The 24,284-nt window shown below is 37.0% G+C and overlaps 1 protein-coding gene across 1 annotated transcript in view; it reads left to right on the forward strand.

Annotated features, from left to right (window-relative positions):
- The window catches only part of TMEM26 (transmembrane protein 26), a gene marked incomplete at its 3' end in the record, with an annotated part of 43,198 nt that extends 20,433 nt beyond the window's left edge, over positions 1 to 22,765 (forward strand). The window contains exons 2-6 of the mRNA XM_084245806.1: positions 7,257 to 7,335; positions 11,982 to 12,095; positions 13,979 to 14,199; positions 19,341 to 19,417; positions 22,341 to 22,765. Of these exons, the coding sequence (XP_084101932.1) occupies positions 7,257 to 7,335; positions 11,982 to 12,095; positions 13,979 to 14,199; positions 19,341 to 19,417; positions 22,341 to 22,765 (916 nt within the window). The remainder of the gene's footprint in view (positions 1 to 7,256; positions 7,336 to 11,981; positions 12,096 to 13,978; positions 14,200 to 19,340; positions 19,418 to 22,340) is intronic.
- Between the last annotated feature and the right edge of the window lie 1,519 nt (positions 22,766 to 24,284).

Genomic DNA, 24,284 nt, shown 5'->3' on the forward strand with positions numbered 1-24,284 from the left:
ATCTGGGCTACAGCCTGCGTCCTGGAACTGAGGGCTTTGGAACTGAGACCCGGGGCACGAAATTAGGGGAAGACTGCGGAGGCCCTCCCTGAGTGAGCAGGAACAAGGCGCCCAGGCAAGGGAGCTGGACTCAAAAGGCGCCATTCCCGCGCCACTGATCTGGGCTACAGCCCGCATCCTGGAACTGAGGGCTTTGGAACTGAGACCCGGGCACGAAATTAGGGGGAGACGGCGGAGGCCCATCCTGAGTGAGCAGGAACAAGGCGCCCAGGCAGGGGAGCAGGATTCAAAAGGCGCCATTCCCGCCCCACTGATCTGGGCTACAGCCCGCGTCCTGGAACTGAGGGCTTTGGAACAGAGACCCGGGGCACGAAATTAGGGGCGTGGGTTCCCCACGACGGTGGGGCACAAGGCAGACACAGCACCCCAAAGCCGTTGAGGTGTACCCTACCATCCCCGCTCTGCTCCCTGTCCCACGGAGTGGAAAATCAGCTCCCCAAGGGCTCTAGGAGAGATCTCTGGCACCACCTAGCGACTTGAAGCCAGCAGAGGCTCCTGAAGGAGCTAGTGGCCAGCTGGGGAGTTTGCCCACACCGGGCACCTTCCGAACAAGTAGTCTGAGCCCACAGGGAGAGCGAGCACCCACAGCCGGGGCAGACCAGGTGCGCAGAAGAGTGTGCCTGAGACCAGACACGCAGGGAGTGTGTCCCACATCACCATTTTAGAACAGGGACATTTCTTCAGTAAAGACTACCTGCAGAAGGCTTCCTCAGGAGCCAGAGGTGAGCGGGGGAAGTTCGCCCACGCCAGACCCCCTCTGGCCTGCAGTCCAAGCCCAGAGGGGAGCAGGAACCCACCGCCGGGGCAGACCAGGCGCACAGGGGAGTGTGTCCCTACATCGGCATTTTAGAACAGGGACCTTTCTCCAGTAAAGACTGCTTGAAACTGACAGATGACTCCTGGAAGAACCAGAGGGGAACAGAGAAGCCCACCCAAGATGCCGGCCAGTCCCAACTACACAGTGTCCCAACGCATACGGCAAATTAGAAAACAGACAGTAGGGAAGAGAAGAACCACACGCAACCTAGCAACTCTCCAGAGAAAAAGCACACCACAAAAAGAAAGCCAGCCCCCAGATTGCAAAGACAATAACTTGGAAGAATTTCTGAGCCTTCCAGAAAGAGAATTTAAAATTGCCGTGATTAAAAAACTAACAGAAGTCATAAAGGAAAACAATGATAAGGGAAAAATAATCAACGATCAGAAGAATGCAATTGAGTCCCTAGAGAGGGAAAACAATGGTCAGAAGAAAGAAATTGAGTCCCTAAAGAGGGAAGTAAAAGAAATGCAGGAGATCAAAGAATTAATGGAAGAACTAAAGAATTCTGGGAAAAGCAATGAAAGCAGAATAGATGAAATGGAAGAACGAATAAGTAATCTTGAAGACATAGAAATAAAAAGAACCAAAACAGAAAAGGAAAGAGAAGTACGAAGGAAAAAGAACGAAGAAAGACTTCGGGAACTATCTGACTCCATGAGGAAAGGAAATATAAGAGTTATAGGAATACCAGAAGGAGAGGAGAGAGATGTAGGAACAGAGAAAATATTCAAAGAGATAATTGAAGAGAACTTCCCAAATGTGAAGAAGGAGCTGAAAATTGATATACAAGAAGCAAGAAGAACACCAAACTTCCACGACGAAAGGAAAAATACAGCAAGACACATAATAGTAAAGCTCCCAAGAATCCAGGACAAGGAAAAAATAATGAAGCTGGCAAGAGGGAAGAAACAGATAACATTCAAAGGAAAACCAATCAGGCTGACATCAGACTTCTCCGAAGAAACACTACGGGCAAGGAGAGAGTGGAGGGACATAGTCAACAGACTCCAAGAAAACAGATGCCAACCAAGAATACTCTATCCCGCAAAGCTCTCCTTCCTCTTTGAAGAAAGAATATGGACCTTTCCAGACAAACAGAAACTCCGGAATTTCATTGCAACTAAACCCCCACTCCAAAAAATACTACAAGGAGTCCTAAAGCCAGAACCTCAGAGGGACGAATAACAATGAAAGAAGGCCAAAAAAAAAAAGTTATTAAAAGAATAAATAAATAAAATCAAAGGAAAGACAAACACAATGGCAAATACAGATGTTAACATATCAATAATAACTCTGAATGTAAATGGACTAAACTCTTCAATAAAAAGACACAGAGTTGCAGCCTGGATTAAGAAACAAAACCCAACCTTTTGCTGTCTCCAGGAAACACATTTAGCTACAAAAGATAAAAATAGGCTCAAAGTTAAAGGATGGAAAACAATCCTACAAGCAAATGGACCAAAAAAGAAAGCAGGAACAGCTATACTTATATCAGATAAAACAGATTTCAAACTCAAAAAGATAAAAAGAGACCCCAAGGGTCACTACATTATGATCAAGGGGACAATACTTCAAGAAGAAATAACACTCATTAACATATACTCACCAAACGAAGGAGCACCAAAATATATCAGACAACTGTTGTCCTCTCTGAAAACAGACATCAGAGAAAACACATACGTAGTGGGAGACTTCAACACACCACTATCAACAATGGATAGATCAACAAGACAAAAAATAAGTAAAGAAACTAAAGCTCTAAATAAGGACCTAGAGCAATTGGGCTTAACAGACATCTATAGAACACTAAACCCCAAAAAAACGGAGTACACATTTTTCTCAAGCGCACACGGATCATTCTCCAGGATCGATCACATACTGGGGCACAAGACAAACATCAACAGATACACCAAGATTGAAATCATATCAACCATCTTTTCTGACCATGAAGGCATCAAACTAGAAATAAACCATAAAAAGAAGGCAAGGAACTTTCCTACCTCATGGAGATTAAAAACCACACTACTGGAAGACCATTGGACTAATGAGGAGATCAAAGAAGAAATTAAAAAATTTTTTGAATTGAATGACAAGGAGGACACCAATATCCTAAATGTATGGGATGCAGCAAAAGCAGTAATAAGAGGAAAATATATAGCAATAGAAGCTCACATCAAGAAACAAGAAAGAACGCAAAGAAACAACCTAATCTCGAAGCTCAAAGATCTAGAAAAAGAACAACAAAAAAACCCCAAAACCAGTAGAAGAAAAGAAATAATAAAAACCAAAGCAGAAATAAATGAAATTGAAACTAAAAAAACAATCCAAAAGATCAATGAAACCAAGAGCTGGTTCTTTGAAAAAATCAATAAAATAGACAAACCCCTAGCCAGGCTCACAAAGGAAAAAAGGGAGAAAGCACAAATAAACAGGATCATCAATGAAAGAGGAGAAATCACAACGGACACAGCAGAAATCAAAAGAATAATCAGTAACTACTATGAACAGTTATATGGAAACAAGTTCAACAATCTAGAGGAGATGGACAAATTCCTACAACTCTACAATCACCCAAAGCTAGATAAAGAAGAAATAGAACACCTAAACAGACCAATTACAATTAGCGAAATTGAAATGGTAATAAAAAACCTCCCCAAAAACAAAAGCCCAGGACCTGATGGATTTACAAATGAATTCTACCAAACATTCAGAGACGAATTAGTGCCTATCCTTCACAAACTCTTCCAAAAAATTGAGAAGGAAGGGACAATACCAAACACGTTTTATGAAGCCAACATTACACTAATACCAAAACCGAACAAGGACAACACAAAAAAGGAAAACTACAGGCCAATCTCCCTAATGAACACTGATGCAAAAATCCTCAATAAAATTTTAGCTATCAGAATCCAACAATGTATCCATAAGATAATTCACCACGACCAAGTTGGATTCATTCCAGGGGCACAAGGATGGTTTAACATCCGAAAATCAATCAACGTTATCCAACACATCAACAAAAAGAAATATAAAAACCATATGATAATATCAATAGATGCTGAGAAAGCTTTCGACAAAGTGCAACACCCATTCATGATAAAAGCCCTTGAAATTCTTGGGATACAAGGAACATACCTCAACATCATAAAGGCCATCTATGACAAGCCAACAGCCAGTATCATTCTCAATGGTGAAAAGCTGAAAGCAATTCCATTAAGATCTGGAACAAGACAAGGATGTCCACTCTCACCATTGCTTTTCAATATAATACTGGAAGTCCTAGCCAGGGCAATAAGACAAGAGAAAGACATCCAAGGAATCCAAATAGGAAAAGAAGAAGTCAAACTATCACTATTTGCAGACGATATGATATTATATATAGAGAACCCCAAAAACTCCACAGAAAAGCTAATTCAACTCATCAATCAGTTCAGTAAAGTGGCAGGATACAAAATCAACACGCAAAAGTCAGTAGCCTTCCTATACACAAACAATAAATCTGAAGAAGAAGAAATCAAAAAGACCATCCCTTTTGTTATTGAAACAAAAAAAATCAAATATTTGGGAATAAATCTAACAAAAGAGGTAAAGGACCTATACAAAGAAAACTATAAAACACTGTTAAAAGAAATAGAAGAAGACACAAAGAAATGGAGAGACATCCCCTGCTCATGGATTGGAAGAATAAACATTATTAAAATGGCCATCCTTCCAAAAGCAATATACAGATTCAATGCTATTCCAATCAAAATTTCAATGTCATTCTTCAAAGAAATAGAACAATTATTGATGAAATTCATATGGAATCACAAAAAACCCCGAATAGCCAAAGCTCTCCTGAAAAAAAAAGAAGGGAATGGAGGCATCAGACTCCCAGACTTCAAACTATACTACAAAGCCATAATCATCAAAACTGCATGGTATTGGAACAAGAACAGACATACAGACCAATGGAATCGAATAGAAAATCCAGAAATAAACCCACAGATTTATGGTCAACTAATCTTTGACAAAGGAGCAAAGAATATGCATTGGAGCAAAGAAAGTTTGTTCAATAAATGGTGCTGGGAAAACTGGGTCGCTACATGCAAAAGAATGAAGCTTGACCACCACCTCACACCATACACAAAAATCAACTCAAAATGGATTAAAGAACTAGACATAAGACCTGAAACCATAAAATATATAGAAGGAAATATAGGCGAAACACTACGTGACTTGCACATCAAAGACATCTTTACAGACACATCACCCAAAGCAGTGATAGTGAAGGCAAAGATAAACAGCTGGGACTACATCAAATTAAAGAGCTTTTGCACAGCAAAAGAGACAATAACAAAAACAAAGAGAAACCCCACCAACTGGGAGAACATTTTTGCACCCAACACTAATGATAAAGGACTGATCACAAAAATCTGCAAAGAGCTGATGAGACTCAACAACAACAAAGAAAATAATCCAGTCAAAAAATGGGCAGAAGAGCTTAAAAGAAACTTCTCTGAAGAGGAAATGCAAATGGCCAACAGGCATATGAAAAAATGTTCAACATCACTTGTCATCAGGGAAATGCAAATCAAAACTACCATGAGATACCATCTTACACCAGTGAGAATGGCACATATTAAAAAAACTAGCAACAACAAATGTTGGCGAGGGTGTGGAGAAAAAGGAACTCTTCTGCACTGTTGGTGGGAGTGCAAACTGGTCCAACCACTGTGGAAAGCTGTGTGGAGATTTCTGGACCTACTAAACATAGAGCTTCCATATGATCCAGCAATCCCACTCCTAGGTATTTACCCAAAGGACACAGAAACATCAATTCCAAAGAACACCTGCACCCCTATGTTTATAGCAGCACTGTTTACAATAGCTAAGCTTTGGAAACAACCCAAATGCCCAAAAATAGATGACTGGATCAAGAAGATGTGGTACATATATACCATGGAATATTACTCAGCATTCAAAAAAGATAAACACATGCAATTTGCAGCAACATGGATGGCGCTGGAAGGGATCATGCTCAGCGAAATAAGCCAAAAAGAAAAAGAAAAATACCGGATGGTCTCACTCATAGCAGGAATCTAGAAAACTTAAATAAGGGACCAGGAAAATGAATAACTATAAGATAGTGAAAATCAAAATCAACAAAAAACTATGAACCAGAGACACTTTTAGGGGGGCGGGAGCGGAGGGATTGGGGTCAGAATGGGGGGGCTGCAATTGTATGGGGAATATAACAATAAAATTTATTTAAAAAAAAAAATAAAAAAAAAATAAAAAAAAAAAAAAAAGAAAATAGGAGTCAATGGCCAGACTAGCATTTGAACTTGTGGGTCTTACTAAAAGTGTCCACTCTTTGGATTATCCTCTAAATTTTGAGCCCTAAAACAATGAATACAGACAGCCTTAAAAAAACTTTAGGGTAAAAGGTTTTCAGGCTTTTCTGCCCTCCCACCATTAGGATTGCCCCGCCTGATGGGGAGCCTGCAGTAGTTACATTGTTGTAAACTGTGTTGTTTACTTCTGTGGGCCATGGCTCAGTATTGAGATAGTTGCCAAAAGAAGCAGAAGCAGAAGCACAAGAGGCAGGAGAAGAGAATGCAGAGAAGCCCAGAGTGAAGACCTGCTGGGGGGGTAGTGGGGACTGGAGGCCTCCCAGCACCCCCTGGCACCCCTGCCTGCTGTGTACCTGGTTGCTGCACTACATGTAAAAGCTCAATAAAAGCCCAAGAAAGCCACTGAGGGTTCCAGGACTCCTCCTTTAACTGGTCTGCTCAAATCATAAAGAGCCAGCCCTGTGACCATCCTAGTACTACAAAAACCCAAACCCTTCATCTGTTATTGTTTGTTTTACAGTTTGTTTGTTCTACAGTTTGAGTGGCTATACATACACAGAGCCCAGTCATTTTTCTCATGCCCACTCATTTTCATCTGATTCTTATGTTCTAGCAGGATATTATTTGAGCTCTCAGAATTCCAAGTTAATGTTAAAATTACATCCAAACTTCTTATAATCACAATGTAGAAAAATCTGAGATTTCCTATTGCTGTATTTGCTTTTTATAAAACATATTATATAACAAAATACCCAGTTTGTGTCTGAAACTAATTGGCAGTGTCCTAGTAAACCATATTAAAATTAACTTCTATTAATTGGATTAGAAATTCAGTGAGAATGACAGCTGCTAGTGCCTTTTACAGTTACTTTATTTCTCTATAATCCATATGGCAGAAATCACATAATGCTTTTTTCTCCATTAAAATAAACACTTCAGATAAAAAAGTTTGACTCAGTGTGGTCAAAATATATGCATTTGCTTTATTTTCTTTGTAAAAAATTTTGTACGAACTATCCTTTTTTTTCCTTTTTTCACAGGTTTTCACCAGCCATATTTTTATATCTGATTAGCATTGTTCCATCACTATGGCTTCTTGAAATGCACCATGAGACCCAGGTACTTCCTTTCAGAAAGTATGAATGTGGAATATTCAGTAATAAACAACTTCCATAGTATAATATGATTTTGATCAGAGATGCACTTTCCTAATGAACTGGGTTTTTCAAGAGTTGAATAAATAAGAGGACATCAGTGAAAGAAAGTCAGTCCATGATCTGTTAAAACCAATAAAAATGTTACATTCATTTAAGACTTAAGATTACATAGTCAGTTAGCAATTTGTGTTAGAGAACTTGTTCCTAAGACCCCACTTTCACAATGGAAACATAAAAATTTGTTTTTAACCTTCATAGCCTCAATAAATATCTACATTGTGCTACGAATAGTCAGGGCACGATCATCTAGCATCCTGTAAAGTGACATTTTTAGGAACAGCAAAAAACAATGAAGATAGGCCCACATCTGTTCTTTGGTATGTAAATACAAGCAAACTTTGGTGGGGGTTATTTGAAATGGACTGTTTTAAAATACAGACTTTGCAGATTATAGAAGGTCCACTTTTGAGGTTTCCACTATCTTTTTTAGTGAAATACGAATTGTACTTTAGGGCCTCCCCGGTGGCGCAGCGGTTGAGCGCTGGGTTGCGAAGCTGCCCTCAGCCTCTGCAGTGCCGGTTCGATCCTCGGCGGCTGCTCCCCGGCCACCGGAGGAGGGTCCCACATGGCGCGCAGACCTCTCCTGCCGCCCGCTGCTCCCCTCAGCAGTGTATTTTGTCAATCTGCCTGTTCTGCTCTCTGCTCTGGTGAATTCTCTCACCCTCCCGCGCTTCTGACTGTACCCAGTGCTTGTATAAATAAATAAATGAATCTTAAAAAAAAAGATTTATCTTTAAAAAAAAATTGTACTTTAAAGCCCCAATTAAGTGTAAAGGAGAGGAGTCATGGGATCCACTAGTGGGAATGGAAGGTTATATGAATTAGGGTATTACCTAGAAAATAAACAATGGCTTCCAATAAGAATTCTTTATCTAGAGAAAGGTACAAATTTTTAAATGAGATGCTTCTTACATGGGTAATCCTAGGGAGCAGGCTCTAGGCTAGACTCAGTTATTTATTGTTACTAAATGGGGAAGCCAGTTAATACAGTTCATTAGACTCCAGCCTGGACTTCGTATCTTTAGGGTTTAGGTTATAGGATTATGTTACTAATGAGCTGTGGCTATGATATGATACAAATTTTAATACCTTCATTGATCAAAATGCCTTAGGCAAGATTTGTGAGAATTTGTCCCTATACAGATGTCTTTGCTACAGTTGGTCATTTGATAGCAAAAAGTTAAGCCTCCTAAAGCTATTTCAGATATTCAAGCCTTATCTGGAAAATCCTTGCTCCAAATTCACACAGGGAGAATTTAGATCTGTATACTATTTTTGAAGAATTGTACAGCGCAAACCAATAACGCAGGGACATGAAGAGAATATTTGTCCTTAAATCTCCGTTTAAAAATATTAAAGTTACAGATATCTATGTCTATAGCAAAAGCTTTTTTGTTTCGTTTTGTAGCAGTAAATTGGTTAGTTCAAGTTATAGCTTTTAAAAAACTGTACCATAAAGAATTTGGGACTGCTTCAATTTCCTTCCTACTTACTACTTTCAAGGGTATGGCAATAAGCTCTGGTGATTCAAATTCTTATTTTTTTTTCCTTCACATCCAATTCCATGGCATGGCTATCATCCACAATAACAATTCATTTCCCCAAAAGCTTTTATAATATAAATGCATTGCACACTTAATTGATACACAGGTCAAATCCCATTACAAAAGTAGCATGTAACCAAACACTCTCTTTTTAATAAAAAAAGATGTTTTGAGCCCTGGGCAGTACCTCTTAATTTTCATACTACAAAAGAAATTGGACCTTTAGTCATAATGGATTTGACTCATTTTGACACTGAGAATTAAAATGAATGCCCAGGATTGAATTGGACAGGGTGGGCAGAGATGGAAGTAAAAAAAAAAAAAAAAGAGAGAGAGATGAAGTATTGGAATTGAATTTAAGGAAATAAATGACAGAACAAAAGGAAGTTTGGTCATTTTCTTAGTTCCATCATTTAAGAAATTTTGATTATGATAATCATCACTTTTTTTTCAAAGAATTTCTTGATATCAAAGCATTTTCAGACAGATTTTTCTCATGGACCCAGCAATTTCATAAGTTAGACATTATATATTTATTTCTGTTTTATAGAAGTTTCAGAAAGGTTGAGTAATTTTTTCCCAAGGCCACAGAGTTAATCAACAGCAGTTCTGGATCTAAGATCCTAGATCTTGACCCCTAGTACCGTAAACCACATTGCTTTTCTCAATTAAATGTAGGAGAGCAGTTTGCATCAAAATAGTCTGAATTTTTCATGACAGAAAAGAATAATCTAATTTCCTTCCACATTTTCCATTTACTCAACATTCTAAATGTCCTAACCTGTGACTTAACATTAGGAAAACATCTTCACCTACTTCATAAAGACATTTGTCCTAGATGATGAATTCTCTACCTCTATGCCTGAATCTGACAGGATCTTCATGGATGGAAACCGAATAGTTATGACAAGGATTATTACCTTAACTCTTAGTTGGGTCTATTTATGTAGTGGCACAGCTAAAGCAATGGAAACTGTGATGTTGATGGTGTCACAGTCTGGTTTGACCTGAAGTATTAATTTTTTTTTTTTAACCTAATAAGCATTTTAAAGATATAGTCCAGGGCCTCCCCGGCGGCGCAGCGGTTGAGCGCTAGCTTACGAAGCTGCCTGCAGCCTCTGTAGTGCCGGTTCGATCCCTGGCTGCTCCCCAGCCACCGGAGGAGGGTCCCACATGGCGCGCAGACCTCTCCTGCCGCCCGCTGCTCCCCTCAGCAGTGTACTTCGGTCCTTCTGCCTGCTCTGCTCCCCGCTCTGGCTCTGGTGAATTCTCTCACCCTCCTGCTCTTCTGACTGTACCCAGTGCTTGTATAAATAAATAAATAAATAAATAAAATAAATCTTTAAAATATACCTTAAAAAAATAAAAAAATAAAGATATAGTCCATGAAAAAGTGACTTGTTGGCATCCAGGTAAATCAATGTGAACTCACCTATAAAATGCTGAATGTAAACAATATTACTATTAAAAAAAATACAAGTCAGGTTAGGTCACAGAAGTCAAATCAGTTTCTTATTGTAGCTGCTACTTAATGGAAAGTCTCATCCATTTATAACAAATGAGATTACAAGAGTGGAGAGGGATTCAGGTCTCGATATCATAATATGGACTACAAAGCAATCTGCTACCAAGATATACTGCAGTACAGATAACTTTTTGTAATAAAATATTTGTATGGATTTTTAGAGATAAGGATATAAAAATCACATCAAGGTCACTACTTTCTATGTATAATCTGCTTTCATGCCTACAAAGTGGTCACATTTGTTTCCTATTTGCCATTCGATTCTTAGATAGATTAACAAAACTATCTACAGTGAGAATTTGTATCTTGATTGAGAGATTTAATTTCTTATCTTCATTATCTTTTTTTTTGAATCTTAACTATACAAAAACAAAGTGTACGAACAACTGCATTTTTGCTTTTAGTGATATGGCACATTGCCATTTTTCTTAATTATTCTTGTCATTTCACCCATAACACTAGTTGTTTTGGAGGATAGAAAAAAAAAATAGCTTCTTGACAGATGTTCTTCTCTACTTTTACAAGTAGCTCATACAATGATAGATGAAGCACCCAGCATAATTAAGAAAAAATACACTTCTTACAAGTTTATCATTAAAAAAAAATTCTCTCCAAATCCAAATGTGTGATCTTGGATGCGTGGTGTTGCTGTTTGTGGTGATGGTGGTGTGTGCGGGTGTTTCAAAAGCATGTTAGCACTGCAGATGTTAAAAAAAATCTTCAATCTTATCTATTTATTTTTACCCATTTATAAAATTCTTACTAGCTACAGTTACATTTTCAAGTACCACCCCTTTTCTTTCAAATATTTTTTCCCCTTCTTTTTCTCTATCACATATTCCCAGCATCTGGCTGGATAAAAATCATACACACTTCACTTGCAGAAATTTATATGCAAAAATGAAGGAGCAAAAAGGAGAAAATATTATTTATTTTAGTTCTAGTGTAGAGTTTTCTAAATTGACACTAAAAGACTTATTTTAATGGATAAAAATGTTAATTATTTCTTGGTTGCCACAGTGCTTATCAGGCAAGATCGAAGTAACTGAATTATTTAAACAAAATAATATTTTAGATAAAGAGGCTCTGGGCAAGAAACAAATCTTAGAATGAATGCTTTGAGCAGGATCACACAAGTTTTAGTGTTGTCATTAATTGCTGGCTTGTTTTGCAGTTATTTCAGGGTTCAGGAAAGGAATCCCAATGATCAATCCATAAATTCTTCATTTTACCACAATGAACTAAGAATGTCTACAGCCTCATAAAATTGTGGAAAAAATAAGATATATAGGTGACACTCTTATTAATAGAAAGTGGTTTTATATCTCAAGCCTGTGTAATCTGATTTTTGGAAATGTTTATGCATACAGTCTAAATTCCACACATCTACTCAGTGTCTTAGATACAACGAAATTATCTTAAAGTCTACTTATCATGGAATATATTTTTTTGATTTATTGCCTTTTAAAAAATTTTTAGTATTGCAGTAGTCAATCTGAAGAAATGATACAGAATACCAGCAGCAAAGAAGATTTCAATCAAACACTGATGTCAAGTGAAAAAACCAATGGAGCTGATGATCTCATTGAAACGGTGAGAGCTTTTCCCATTGTATATAAAAGGATCTAGCAACTCACCTTTCACTTCCTGAGGATAACATGTTCCATACTTTTCAGCTCTTTCTTTCCTAAAGTGATTTTCCAATTCTTTATTTGGCTCAGTAATTCAAAAAATAATCATATTTTTATATTTAGTAAACATTTAACATACATAAATAGGCATCTATACCTCATGTATTTTAATAGATGTAATTTGCAACATTATGAGACCTTTAACACTTAAATTAGACAAAATATGCACAAAGAGTGATGCATTTGCTTGTGAACGAATGGTATAAGTGAAAGATTGGGAGCTGCCCTATTTATTTTTTAGGTGTTTATAGTAATAAAAGTGGGATGCTTTCCAGCCAAAACAGAATCACTTCTTTATTTTTCACATGCCTGATATTTGGCAAACAACTGTGGTCTATTAGAAAATCATACAGGGAGAGACTTGAGACCAAGGCACCAACCACTAAACCATCGTTTCAACAAAATAAACTATTAATTCTATGAGATTTGACATAACTATCTGGTGTTCTAATGGGCGCTCCAGTTATAGTTTTGCTAATATCACTTTGAGAAAATCACTGTATTAAGTTTTGCATCTGATAGTTGTAAATAATAATATTTATTCTGCTAATATGCTTCTCGCTAAAATTAAGTAAGATATATGTGAAGTCTCATAGAAGAAATATAAAGTAGTGTGCAAATGAAAGGTTGTTATGTTTCATGCATGGTTTTAGTCAGACTGCAACCTCCCTTGTTTTTTTTATCTTCCTTTGCACTTGACATCAGCAAGTGAGCAGAAAGGATAAATAGATTTTGCACAAATATAGGTAAGTCACTCATATAATTAGTTAGAATCACTATCCGACATTATGCTTTAAAACTTATTTAGAGGGCCACCCCAGTGGCACAGCGGGTTGAGCACAGTGCTATGAAACTGTCCGCAGCCTCTGCAGCGCCGGTTCGATTCCCACCTGGCCCGGGAGACATCCACATGGCGTGGCAGACCTCTCTTGTCTATCCCGCTGCTCCCCTCAGCAATGTGTTTCAGTCACTCTGCCTGTTCTGCTCTCCACTCTGTCTCTGGTGAATTCTCTCACCCTCCCGCTACTCTGGCCTGTACCCCAGTTCTTGTATAAATAAAAATAAATCTTAAAAAAAAAAACTTATTTAGAAATTAAGTGAGCAAGAGAGGTCATCTGGAATACATGAATAAAATAAAGTTTCCTGAGTCCAGGAATAATGGTTGAATAAAATTCATTTGATGGTCTATGGATTTTTGAATAACATGTTAAAATATTCATAATAAAAATAGTAACTTTATATTTAGTTTCTTTACTTTAGGTTTAGGTAATGAGGTTAGGTGATAAACATTATTTTTTTTCTCATTTGATATAGTAGTGTTTTAAAGAATAAAAAATGGGAAGATTTATATCATGATAAATTGCTAGATAAGTAAATTCAGAGTTGAAATCTAGAAGAAAAATTAGCAACTTTTTGTGACTTTAATATAGAATTTAAAAATTTTTGCAATATGGTATAATTTGTTATGGAATAAAATAAAATGAGAAGTAATCTATAAAACATTGTAAAATTGAGTTTTTAAATATCATCCAGTACAATCTAACTGGCAAATGGAAGTTTTAAATTACTTCCAATTATAAGACTGCCTCATTTTAAGAACCATATTAAGTTTTTCTCAGATTGTTCAGCTAATAGGAATTTTGCTTTCTTTAGTAAGTAAGGAAGCATTTTCTGAATATGATCTTCCATAATAGCTAACTTGATTAAAACCATGGTGAAGAAGGCATCTCTTTCTATGGTGGTAGATTCTAATTCTTGTGTCTGCATGACATTTCTGTTAAACAGGCCAAAGTGTTTGTAAATAACTTATCTACAGTGTGTGAGAAAGTTTGGACTCTGGGACTCCATCAGACATTCCTGCTAATGCTAATAATTGGAAGATGGCTTCTACCCATTGGAGGTGGGATCACTCGAGATCAACTCTCTCAACTTCTCCTTATGTTTGTGGGGACAGCTGCTGACATACTGGAATTCACAAGTGAGACTCTGGAAGAACAAAATGTGAGGTAAGCAGAAGCTGTGATGTAAAGACCTTTTCAAGGTCAGATCCACACAGCTGTCTCTGCTCTATTATTTATATTCTGCATAAGTAAGAATTTTCAGTATATCATGTCTACAATAGTAGAATCATAGGATTTACTGCTGATCAGATACAAATCAGTTACAAATCCAGATATATAAAGAAAATTTCTGGTAGAAAAAAAGAGCAAAAATAATATTTTAAGGGTGAGAACAGAAAAGTTCTGCACACATGCATTATCACAGGCTAGGCAGGACCATGGTTATTTGAAAATTTTCTGGAGGTGAAATGATGATCCCTAGTTCCCCTTTTACATTCTCAACTGTCCAGGAATGTAACCAATAACAAGATTCTCCTTTAGAGGACACCACAGCTACAATTCCAAGAAAGCACCTGGAGGAAACATGGAAAAATCGCTCGACTCTCTAGTTGGGTGTGAATGGCAAGTGGGGCAGATTAAGTTTTATTTTACTAAATTTTATTTTCAGTCAGTTTTGTGTCCAAGTTAAGTGCCCAAAGGCTTTCTAGTGTAGAGCCTATAAATTAAAACTTATTGAGTTGGTTCTTTTATTTTTGCCACAAGCAAATAAACTCAGAATCCATGATCACATCTGTTTATGGAACTACTTTCTTACCATTAGGGATTTAAGTCTCAGTGCCTGAATGTACTTTCAGCTTGGGTTGTTTTGCACTAAGCTATAAAAATAAATTGGAATGAGGCTGGCTTTTAATGCTACGGTTTACTTTATGCTGTGTTCCTTGAACAATGAAACATAAAGCTGAGCAAAATAAACTAGCTTAGTGAGTAAACTTAATAGTCAAATTAAGGCACAAAGAATTTCTGTAACAATAGGTTACCTTACATGAGCATTTTGCTTCATTTATACTAATTTTTATACCTTATTAAGCAGACATAGAATTTTAAAGAGAATCCCTTTCAAGTTGATGTATTATTCTCAAATATTTGTTTTAGTTTTGTAGTATTAATACTCTGAATTTGGTTGATACTTTCACATGGTATACAGATTTTCAGATACTTTAGGACACACCATAATGGGGTTACAAGAAAAAGAATTGATGACAGTACATAAAACTAATAAATAAAGGAACCGTGGTACGAACACGGCAATTTAAAGACAACTAACTACACCTAGATAGAAAGAAGCACATACCTACAAATATCAGGGGAGACGACAGGGACACAGGGTAGGAGATGGGTTTTCAGGAGGGATATGTTTTGTGGGAACGTTAATAAAGTTGCAAGACATATCAAACTTGGCTATCTTAATAGCCGGTTGAGTAGACCCAACCACAAGTGACCCTAAGGTGCACTTCATAGATCAATGTTTGCAATTAGGTATTGAATATTAAATGTTAATAAATAAAATAAAAATTTTCCAGCAAAAAAGAAAACCTTGAACAATAATAATATATTTATTCATTCACTAAGCATTGACACATTAGCTGGTATGTGCCAGGCAATGTGTTAGGAAAAGATTGGGGAACAAATGGTGAGTTAGTGATGAGTAAAAGAACACACTATCCTGTCCTAACCCAGGCAATTTCAATCCATCAGTTTCTACTGCTATCTACAAATTAATCTGAACACTTTATAAATCTCTTTTTTTAACTCTAATTTTGAATTTGATTCATGTCCCAACAATGGGGTTGAATAATTGTGTCATGGTGTCATGGTTTTTGTTTTCAAATTTCTTTTCAGGTGTTGCTCTCAAATTGAAACACTTGTTTTTCGTAAACTTCATTGTTTCAGTGACCTGTCCTCTCAACTCTGCTCCCACATTCCTGTGTTGTTCTAAGAGTTTTATATATTTAATATGTAAAATCCAATAACTGTTATCATCACATTCTCATATTAATGATGGAAAAAAGCATAGCTCATATTTATATAGCTAGTAAATTATCTATTTGGTATTTTATCTCTCTAGAAGAGTGGAAGCTATATTTGAACTCTGGCAACCTAGTGTAAGAGCTCAAGCTTTACCACTACTCTCTGCTGCTGCCTTGCAGATAAATTGCACATAAGTATTTGGTAGAATTATTTTAGTAGTTTGGGATTAAAAGACGCTTCATAGTGGCCATTTATTGAAAAATCTATTTTACATCTGTTGCAAAATCCTCTCTAAAGTTTTCTCAATAATTTTTGTCTGGACTTTGAAAATTTTCACTATTAGAGAATATACTCACTCCAGAGGCAATTCATTTAATTTTGACTTATTAGAAGGTACTGTCCTCTATTTTGATGAAATTTGGATTTCTAAGGTGCAAATAAAATCCTTTAAACTTGAATTGAACCTGTAAAGTCACAAAAATCATTTTAATTCCTTTTTCCCATGAAAACTCTTAAAGTGTATGAAATAAAGTTTTAAAGGACTCTTTTCTTATTTTCTTTCTCTTGGACTATCCCATATATAACATGACTGAGTTTTTATCACCCAAGTGATAAAATGTTTTGGGGCTAAATTTTTGGCTAAAAAACTTCATAAATTTTCTTCCTAAAATATGAAGCACAACACATAATATCTCAAATATATTGCAACCATTACAGAACAGTGCCAAAACTTTCCATTTAATTCATGGAAATAGTATAGTACAATAGCTTTCTATTATACTAAACACTTCTTTTTTTTAATATTAAACACTTCTAGTTTTTTGAAGAGTGTAAGCCTAGTTTCCTCACTGAGCAAATAGGTATGACAGTACACCAATTTTGTTCAGTTGGTATTAAGTGTTAAACAGGAAAGTGACAGGCACATAGAAGAACTGAGAAACTGTAGGTAAAATATTTAAATTCTGGACCTCATTGAAAGTGTACTATATATAGACATTGACATTACAAAGAAGGGAAATTATAGACTGCATTCCTGAGTCATTTCCATTTAAGATTCTACACTTTATACTTCTTGTGCAGCAGTCTGTGATTGTATTCGATTTTGGAAAATCATAAATCATGTCACACTGTAGATTCATAATTTGATAATAGCAAGGAAAAATCCTTGAGCTTATTTTTATGGCTGCTGCTGTGAAATGTTACTTGTTTTGTCCTATTCTAGGTCATCTAGTTTAAATCCTGTCAAGATCCTTTGGGATCCTGATGGTATCTTCGAGGTACTGATTTCCCATCCAAGCTCCATGTCATACATGTCTTCCATCAATTCTGGCAGTCAAATCATTGATGAAATACAAAGTATAGCAGGGTTAAAGGCAAAGTCTGCAGCAACCCACTAGACATCCCTTTGGGGAGTAATTTACATAACTAGGAATCCACCTAGCAGTACTCAAATCCAGAACTTTCTTGATTTTTTTTTTTTTAATAAGAACACTATGGCAGAGGACTCCTATGAAGACACAACCTATGAAGTTGTCTGCAACCACTGCAGCACAAGTGCAATTCCCAGGCAGAGAGCAACCCACATGGCACAGCAGACCTCTCCTTACTCGCCCACTGCTCACCTCAGCAGTGTATTTCAGTCAATCTGCCAGTTCTGCTCCCCCCTCTGTCTCTGGTGAATCCTCTCACCCTCCACACCTCTGCCCTGTACCCCTGTTCTTGTATGCATAAATAAATAAATCTTTTAAAAAAAGAGCACTATGGCAGGCTTGATTACATTCAAATGTATATTAATTTATAAATCATTACCTGCATGGCAATCTTAACTTTATCTTAAAAAAAAAGGAAATAATCTAAGTTCAGTGCAATTGTTCTTTGGAAAACTTTGCTGAGTTTAGTAAATATTGCCTTCAATAAGGGATCTCAGAAATCTTTAAAATAATTACTTAAGTGATCTGACTGGGGATTAATAGTAAATGTGCCTTGTGTAGTTTATGATGCATTTCTCCTTTATTTTAAAAGCTAACACTTCATTTTTTTCTCTGCTGGCTTTATTTCCATTAACTGATAAAACAGGTAATGGTGGCCTAGAAATCTCATTTACGAATACTTTCAGAGTTTTAAATCTAATTTTTCAGGCCCTCAACACTCACAACATTTAAAAACATCTCTTACAATCACCTCATTTGAGTTGGTTTCAATTACTCTTCCCTGATGCTTTTCTCTCCATCTCCAATCTGAAAATATTTTTTTATAGTGAAATTGGCAACAAAATATTTTATTATACTACTAACTTCAAATTAATAATTTCCTTTGCATTTTTGCTGTAAAAAGTGACTTTAATATTTCTTTAATATACTTTGCATATTTTGTAACCACGTCTCTTTCTGATTTTAGTCTTCCAAGACTATTCTCTTAGAACAATGACATCTGTAGATTTGTCATGTATGGACCCTTCTTTTGCACATACAACAATTCCTTCCACAAAATACGTCTAGTGTTTAATATTTTCCAGCTACTCTTCCAAGCACTAGAGATACAGTGGTAAATGAAACTCACATAGTCTTTGCCTTACATCTAACTTTAAAATTAGTCTTACAGGGCCTCCCTGGTGGCATAAGGGGTTAAGATGCAACCTATGAAGATATTTGCAGCTTCTGCAGCACGGGTTCTATCCCTGGCCAGGGAGCTACCCACATGGCACAGCAGACCTCTCCTGACTTGCCCTCTGCTCCCTCAGCAGTGTATTTCATTCAATCTGACTGTTCAGTCCCCCACTCTGTCTCTGGTGAATCCTCTCACCCTCCCCACGCCTCTGGGTACCCCACATCTTGTATGCATAAATAAATAAGCCTTTAAAAAATTAGAGTTACAATCATAGAATAATTTCATTTGTTCTCCTTGAAATTTCTTGAAGTCAGTGCTGAATGTATAGGTCCTGCCTATTTTTTTTCCCTAGTCTTTCTCTTCCATAATGTTTCCATAATTTTGAAAAACTAAAGACAGTAAAACGGGACTCAGAGCTTTTGCCATAAATCACACAGATGTTGGTACATGTGAAATTTGGGTTTGAAGTCTTAGATGTTTTGTTTTTTACTTGTTTTTCATTATTCCACTTTAATCATACATAGATTGTTGATGGATTTCTTATACAACCAAGATATTATGGCAGTTCTCACTGGCTCATTAGGGTATAATCAAGTGTGAGAAAAAAAGAAACAATTTTCTACATATAATTCAATTTTTATTACTAATTTAAAGCTTGATCTGCATTCTAGGAATAGTCCTGTCTTAGTCTATGCCATCCTTGTCATATGGACCTGGAGTATGCTGCAGTTCCCACTCGACCTGGCAGGTAGGTGTGTTGAAGTTTGCTCAAAGAAATAGAAGCTTCTAACTCTCAACTGTAAATTGTAGTAAAACTAAGGAAGCCTTTGAGAAGATTGTCATATTTTATGATTTTGAGATCTCACTGTTAATTCCAGTTCAGCTTAGATGAAAAGCAGATTGAATCTTAGGAAAGCCATAAGCAGGTCTACTCTGGAGCACAGTGAGCCTGAGATTAGTGGGTAGATAAGAGCACAGTTTTACATTCACTTCAGACAGTGGTTCTGTCACTTAATGGTGTGTAAAACCTCCTGCAAATTAGTTAATACATTCTGTACCTCAGTTTTTTTCATTCATGAAATGGGGGTGATGATCATAGTTGCTAGGGTGGTGAGTTTTTGTGCGATTAGATATCATTTGTGAAGGGCTTAATGCATTGTTTCCAGGCATATAAATGTCATGTCCTGATGTTTTTGAAGAGGTCATTTTCAATCCTTTGTCATACTCATGTATTAAAATATTAGAGAGAGTAAGAGCAGCTTCAGGGCTACATAGAAAACTGAAATTTCCCTCAGAAGTGGCCAATGGCATCCCCTTGGTCTTTCTTTTAAAAAGACATAAACCTTAACAGGTTGCATGAGCAAATTGTTTCCAGGCATTTCATACAAACCAAATGTGGCTATATAAATTTAAATTACATAAAAAAAAATAAAATTCACTTCCTCAGTCACACTACCCACATTTAAAGTGTGCAGTTGCCACATAGCATAGATATAGAATGTTCTGTCATCTCATAATTTCAAGAAACACTGTATTTTTGATTTGGGAATTCTCTTGGATGCCATTTTATTCTAAAGAAATTCTAAGACTTAATAATTTTATTTTCCTGAAATCTAACTTTGGTTTATGGCACTTTTTCTCTTGGCCTCAAGATTAGAATTAATCTTTGGACAGATATTTAATCTTTGCCACAATTTTTTTTCACTTATTTTAAGAGGTCCAGAAGATACAGAAGCTATTTTTCCCTTTAGCATCCACTTTCTGAAACAAAATTGTCTTTAGAATCAAGGGAGAGGCCATGACTTTTTGGAAATTCCAAAAACCTAATTAGCAGTTAATAATATGTGCTTATAAAACACACACACACACACACACACACACGCACACGCACCCCTCATAATTTGCCCTAGCAGTTACTCTATGCTACTGGTCAATTAGTGTCTTCTGACAGAATATTAGACACCATATTTTAGAGGTTGAGTAAGTCAAAGGAGGTCTTCTGAGAATCATCTGCTGATCCTACATTCTTATTATTCTAAATTCTTAGAAAAGGTTATTATTGATTTTGTACTAGGTTTTATTTACTTATTTATTTATTTACTTATGCCATTTACACTGTTGATCCTCACCCTCCCCTCCCATATCTTGTGGTTTATAGGCTTGCTAAGAAAATTTTTATTTAAGAAAGAAATTTTGTAAACTTTCAGGGGTGATAATGTTATGCAGCTGTTTGTAAAACAAAGACCAAATGTTACTGCTGACTAAATCACTATTGTATTTTACAACAAACAGAGCATTATGTTCACCGTATCAAAGCAGCTTCATAATATTTGCAGGATCCAGTAGATGAAGGCATTCTTTGTTTGAAAACTCAAATGGAGGGCTTCATTATTCTAAAAGGATTATTTTTTTGCCCTTGACCTTGAATTAAATTTACATTTTAGAAATTAAAACAAAAAGGTTCATCTGTTGATTGGACTGCCTTTGTTCAACTGGAAAATCAGTAATTACACCCAGTCCGTTTTGTAAACTGTGAGACAAAACCATAAGGAATTAGACAAAATAAAATAACAATGGCATTTATTTGGGCTTTTTTCTCCTACCAATTAGAAAAATATGATTAACATGAATTATGTTTGAATTTGAATATAAATACTTGAATTTTTACAACACAGTTTACACATATGGCCATGTCAGTCTGCCAGTAAATAGGTAGATCCCAGAGAGGATACAGAAGGATCTGGACCATAAACTTAGCAGTCAGGTAGGTCTCATACCGCAAGTGAATGAGAGAGTAAGAAAGCAGAGGAGCCCACTGATGTTATTGTCATCAGTCAATGAAGAGGGGACCCCTCTCCTCATATACATCATTTGCTACCATTTTTCTAAGTAGAAAACTAAAGTCCAGCCAGCTTAAATAATTTGACCAGCATCTCTCTGCTAGAACATCAGGGAGCCAGAGAGGTTGTCTGGCTTCCTGACTGGAAGCCTTGAACAATCAGCTATGCATACTCTCTATACTGCATATCCTAAAGACAGGCATGGTTTCCTTTATTCTCCCTAACCTGGTTAATTTTGCTTTCCCCATGTGTGAGAACTAGAAGGTAATCTGAATTGTTTTTACATGGATGAAAGAGAGAGTTGGCTTTCTTCCATGAGTTTTACAGGAATTATAACAGATGATCGATTTTAAATGGTGAATGATCAAAGATGTTCAATGGCAGCAAGGTTTCCCGTGGTCTATCCAGAATTAAATTACATATTAAATTAAATCATTAACTACAACACACGTTCTGGATGACTTGTCCCATTTCATTCTTTTTTTTTTTTTGTAAGATTTATTTATGCATACAAGAACTGGGGTACAGACCAGAGGTGTAGGGAGTGAGAGCATTCACTAGAGACAGAGCAAGGAGCAGAACAGGCAGAGGGACTGAAAACACTGCTGAGGGGAGCAGCAGGCGAGTCAAGAGAGGTCTGCTGCACCATGGCTGGCTGGGTCCCTGGCTGGCTGGGGCTCGATTCGAACTCATGCTGCAGAGGCTGCAGACAGCTTCATAGTTTGCGTCTTAACCCCTTGCGCCACCAGAGAGTCCCATCCCCATTTCATTCTGTCTTACGTTTCTACATTTCAGAGGTATGAAGTTAACTGGTGTGTCTTGTGTTTTCAGTACAGCATGTGGTGTGCCCCTCATCAGTGACATCAAGGAACTTCCCCAGTCTGTTCTTCTGCCAGTACAGTGCCGATCTATGGAACATTGGAATCAGCGTCTTCATACAAGATGGTCCTTTCCTTGTTGTGCGTCTAATACTGATGACCTATTTCAAAGTGATAAACCAGATGCTGGTGTTCTTTGCTGCAAAGAATTTCCTTGTGGTGGTGTTACAGCTCTACCGCTTGATAGTGCTGGCTCTGGATGTCCGTGCTTCCTTGCAGAATCAACTGGAAGGCCTGAAAGGAGGGCACAATGGCCCAGGTCAAGTAGCTGAGAGCAGGGTCTCACCTGGGCACTGGGGAGGTGGTTCTAAGGAAGGCTCGGATATACCTCTGCGGGTCTCATCAGGGACCTCCGAGGACTCTCACTCCACACCTTAGTTATTTATTGACAGCAACATGTGATGCAACTGGAACATGTGATTTTTCTGGTTCTTCTTAAAGACAGAATCTTCCTATCTTTTTTTTAATCCTGTTATATAATAATTTTCAAAAGAACAACATAAAAAGTGATCTTAAACCAAAGCTCAGAAATTTTCTTTTTTCAGCTGAATGGAAGGAACTTTGCTTAGTGGCTATAGCTACAACTTCTGTGTGATGGTATCAGATGTTATAGTTGTTCAACGACTAAGTGATTTGTTTTTCTTGAACTGTTTAAAAAGCTATGGACAGGGTTACAGTGACATGCCCTCAAAAGATTTAGTGCAGACAAACTGTCGCGGCTGTTACCTGAAAATAGAGAAGCTTTGAACTTTGGCTCCATTGTCAGAATATCTCTTCTGATCTTTTCTGCAATGTCCCTTTGACATAAAAAAAAAATTGTACATTCAGTGAATGCAGAACAAATGAAGGGAAAATGCCTTTAAAATTACCTCACTGTAGGCTGGAAGCAGTGAAAATCTCGGCCTAGCTTCCATAGCGTTGAGAGACCTCTTCATCGCTGCACAGACCTTCCCAGGAAAATCATTTTTCTGGGCTGATGTGGTATTCTATCATGGCTCACTTTTACAGAAATTTTATTGCTTTTGGCTTGGACTTTGCAAAATTCACAGCAAGCCATTTCGATTACATATCTACTGGTTGCATGGCAGGAAATACTGGTAAAATGCTAGCAAAGTCAAAATTTCCACTCCGAACATGGTTTGTGGTATTTGTCAGTATTTTTCTTACCTCTGCTTTACCATTTTCTATATTAACAAGTTGAATTATATGGACTGAGTCCAGGGAACGCTGAAGTAGTGAATGAAGGTATTTTAGTTGCCACAGTTTCTGGTGTCTTTCTGCCAGGAGTAGCTTAAGCCTCCCTGAACTGCCACTACTACAGATGGCCTTTGGTCTCAGGAAGATGCTGGTGATGGAGACTCGCATCAGCCTTACCCACAGTCATTGTCCTTGATTAACTGATAGAGTCAGAACATGCCACAGAATTATAAAAATCAAGGAAATTCCTTTTACTTTTCTAAAGCCAAATTCCTTTTCCCAGTATTAAAATAACCATTCTTCCCCTTTATAAACTTTTGTATTTCCAGATGGAGGTGATTCAGAACCTTTAAAAATGATTTTTGCTTTTTAACAGGTAGAATGAAAATTCCCTGCCTACATAGGAGTAACAATATGAAGCAAACAGTTTCAAAACTCTTATTTTAAGGTTCAAGGCATAATTCCTCCCTGTTGTTATGCTCAGGAATTCAAAGGGTAATTAAAGACAAAGCAGGGTATGACTTTAAATCTGATGTGACCTATGACAACCAGTTGGAACAACCTGATTTAACTATAGATCTCTGTGTCACATGATATTTGTTTAAACATTTGGTAGGAAAATTCCGTTTTCATACAAAGAAATGAAATCTTCAGTGCCTTCTCATGTTTCTTTCTTTTGTTCCTGTGTTTTAACAATATG

This window comes from Talpa europaea (genome assembly GCF_964194135.1).
Source record: "Talpa europaea genome assembly, chromosome: 10".
Taxonomy (NCBI): Eukaryota; Metazoa; Chordata; class Mammalia; order Eulipotyphla; family Talpidae; genus Talpa; species Talpa europaea.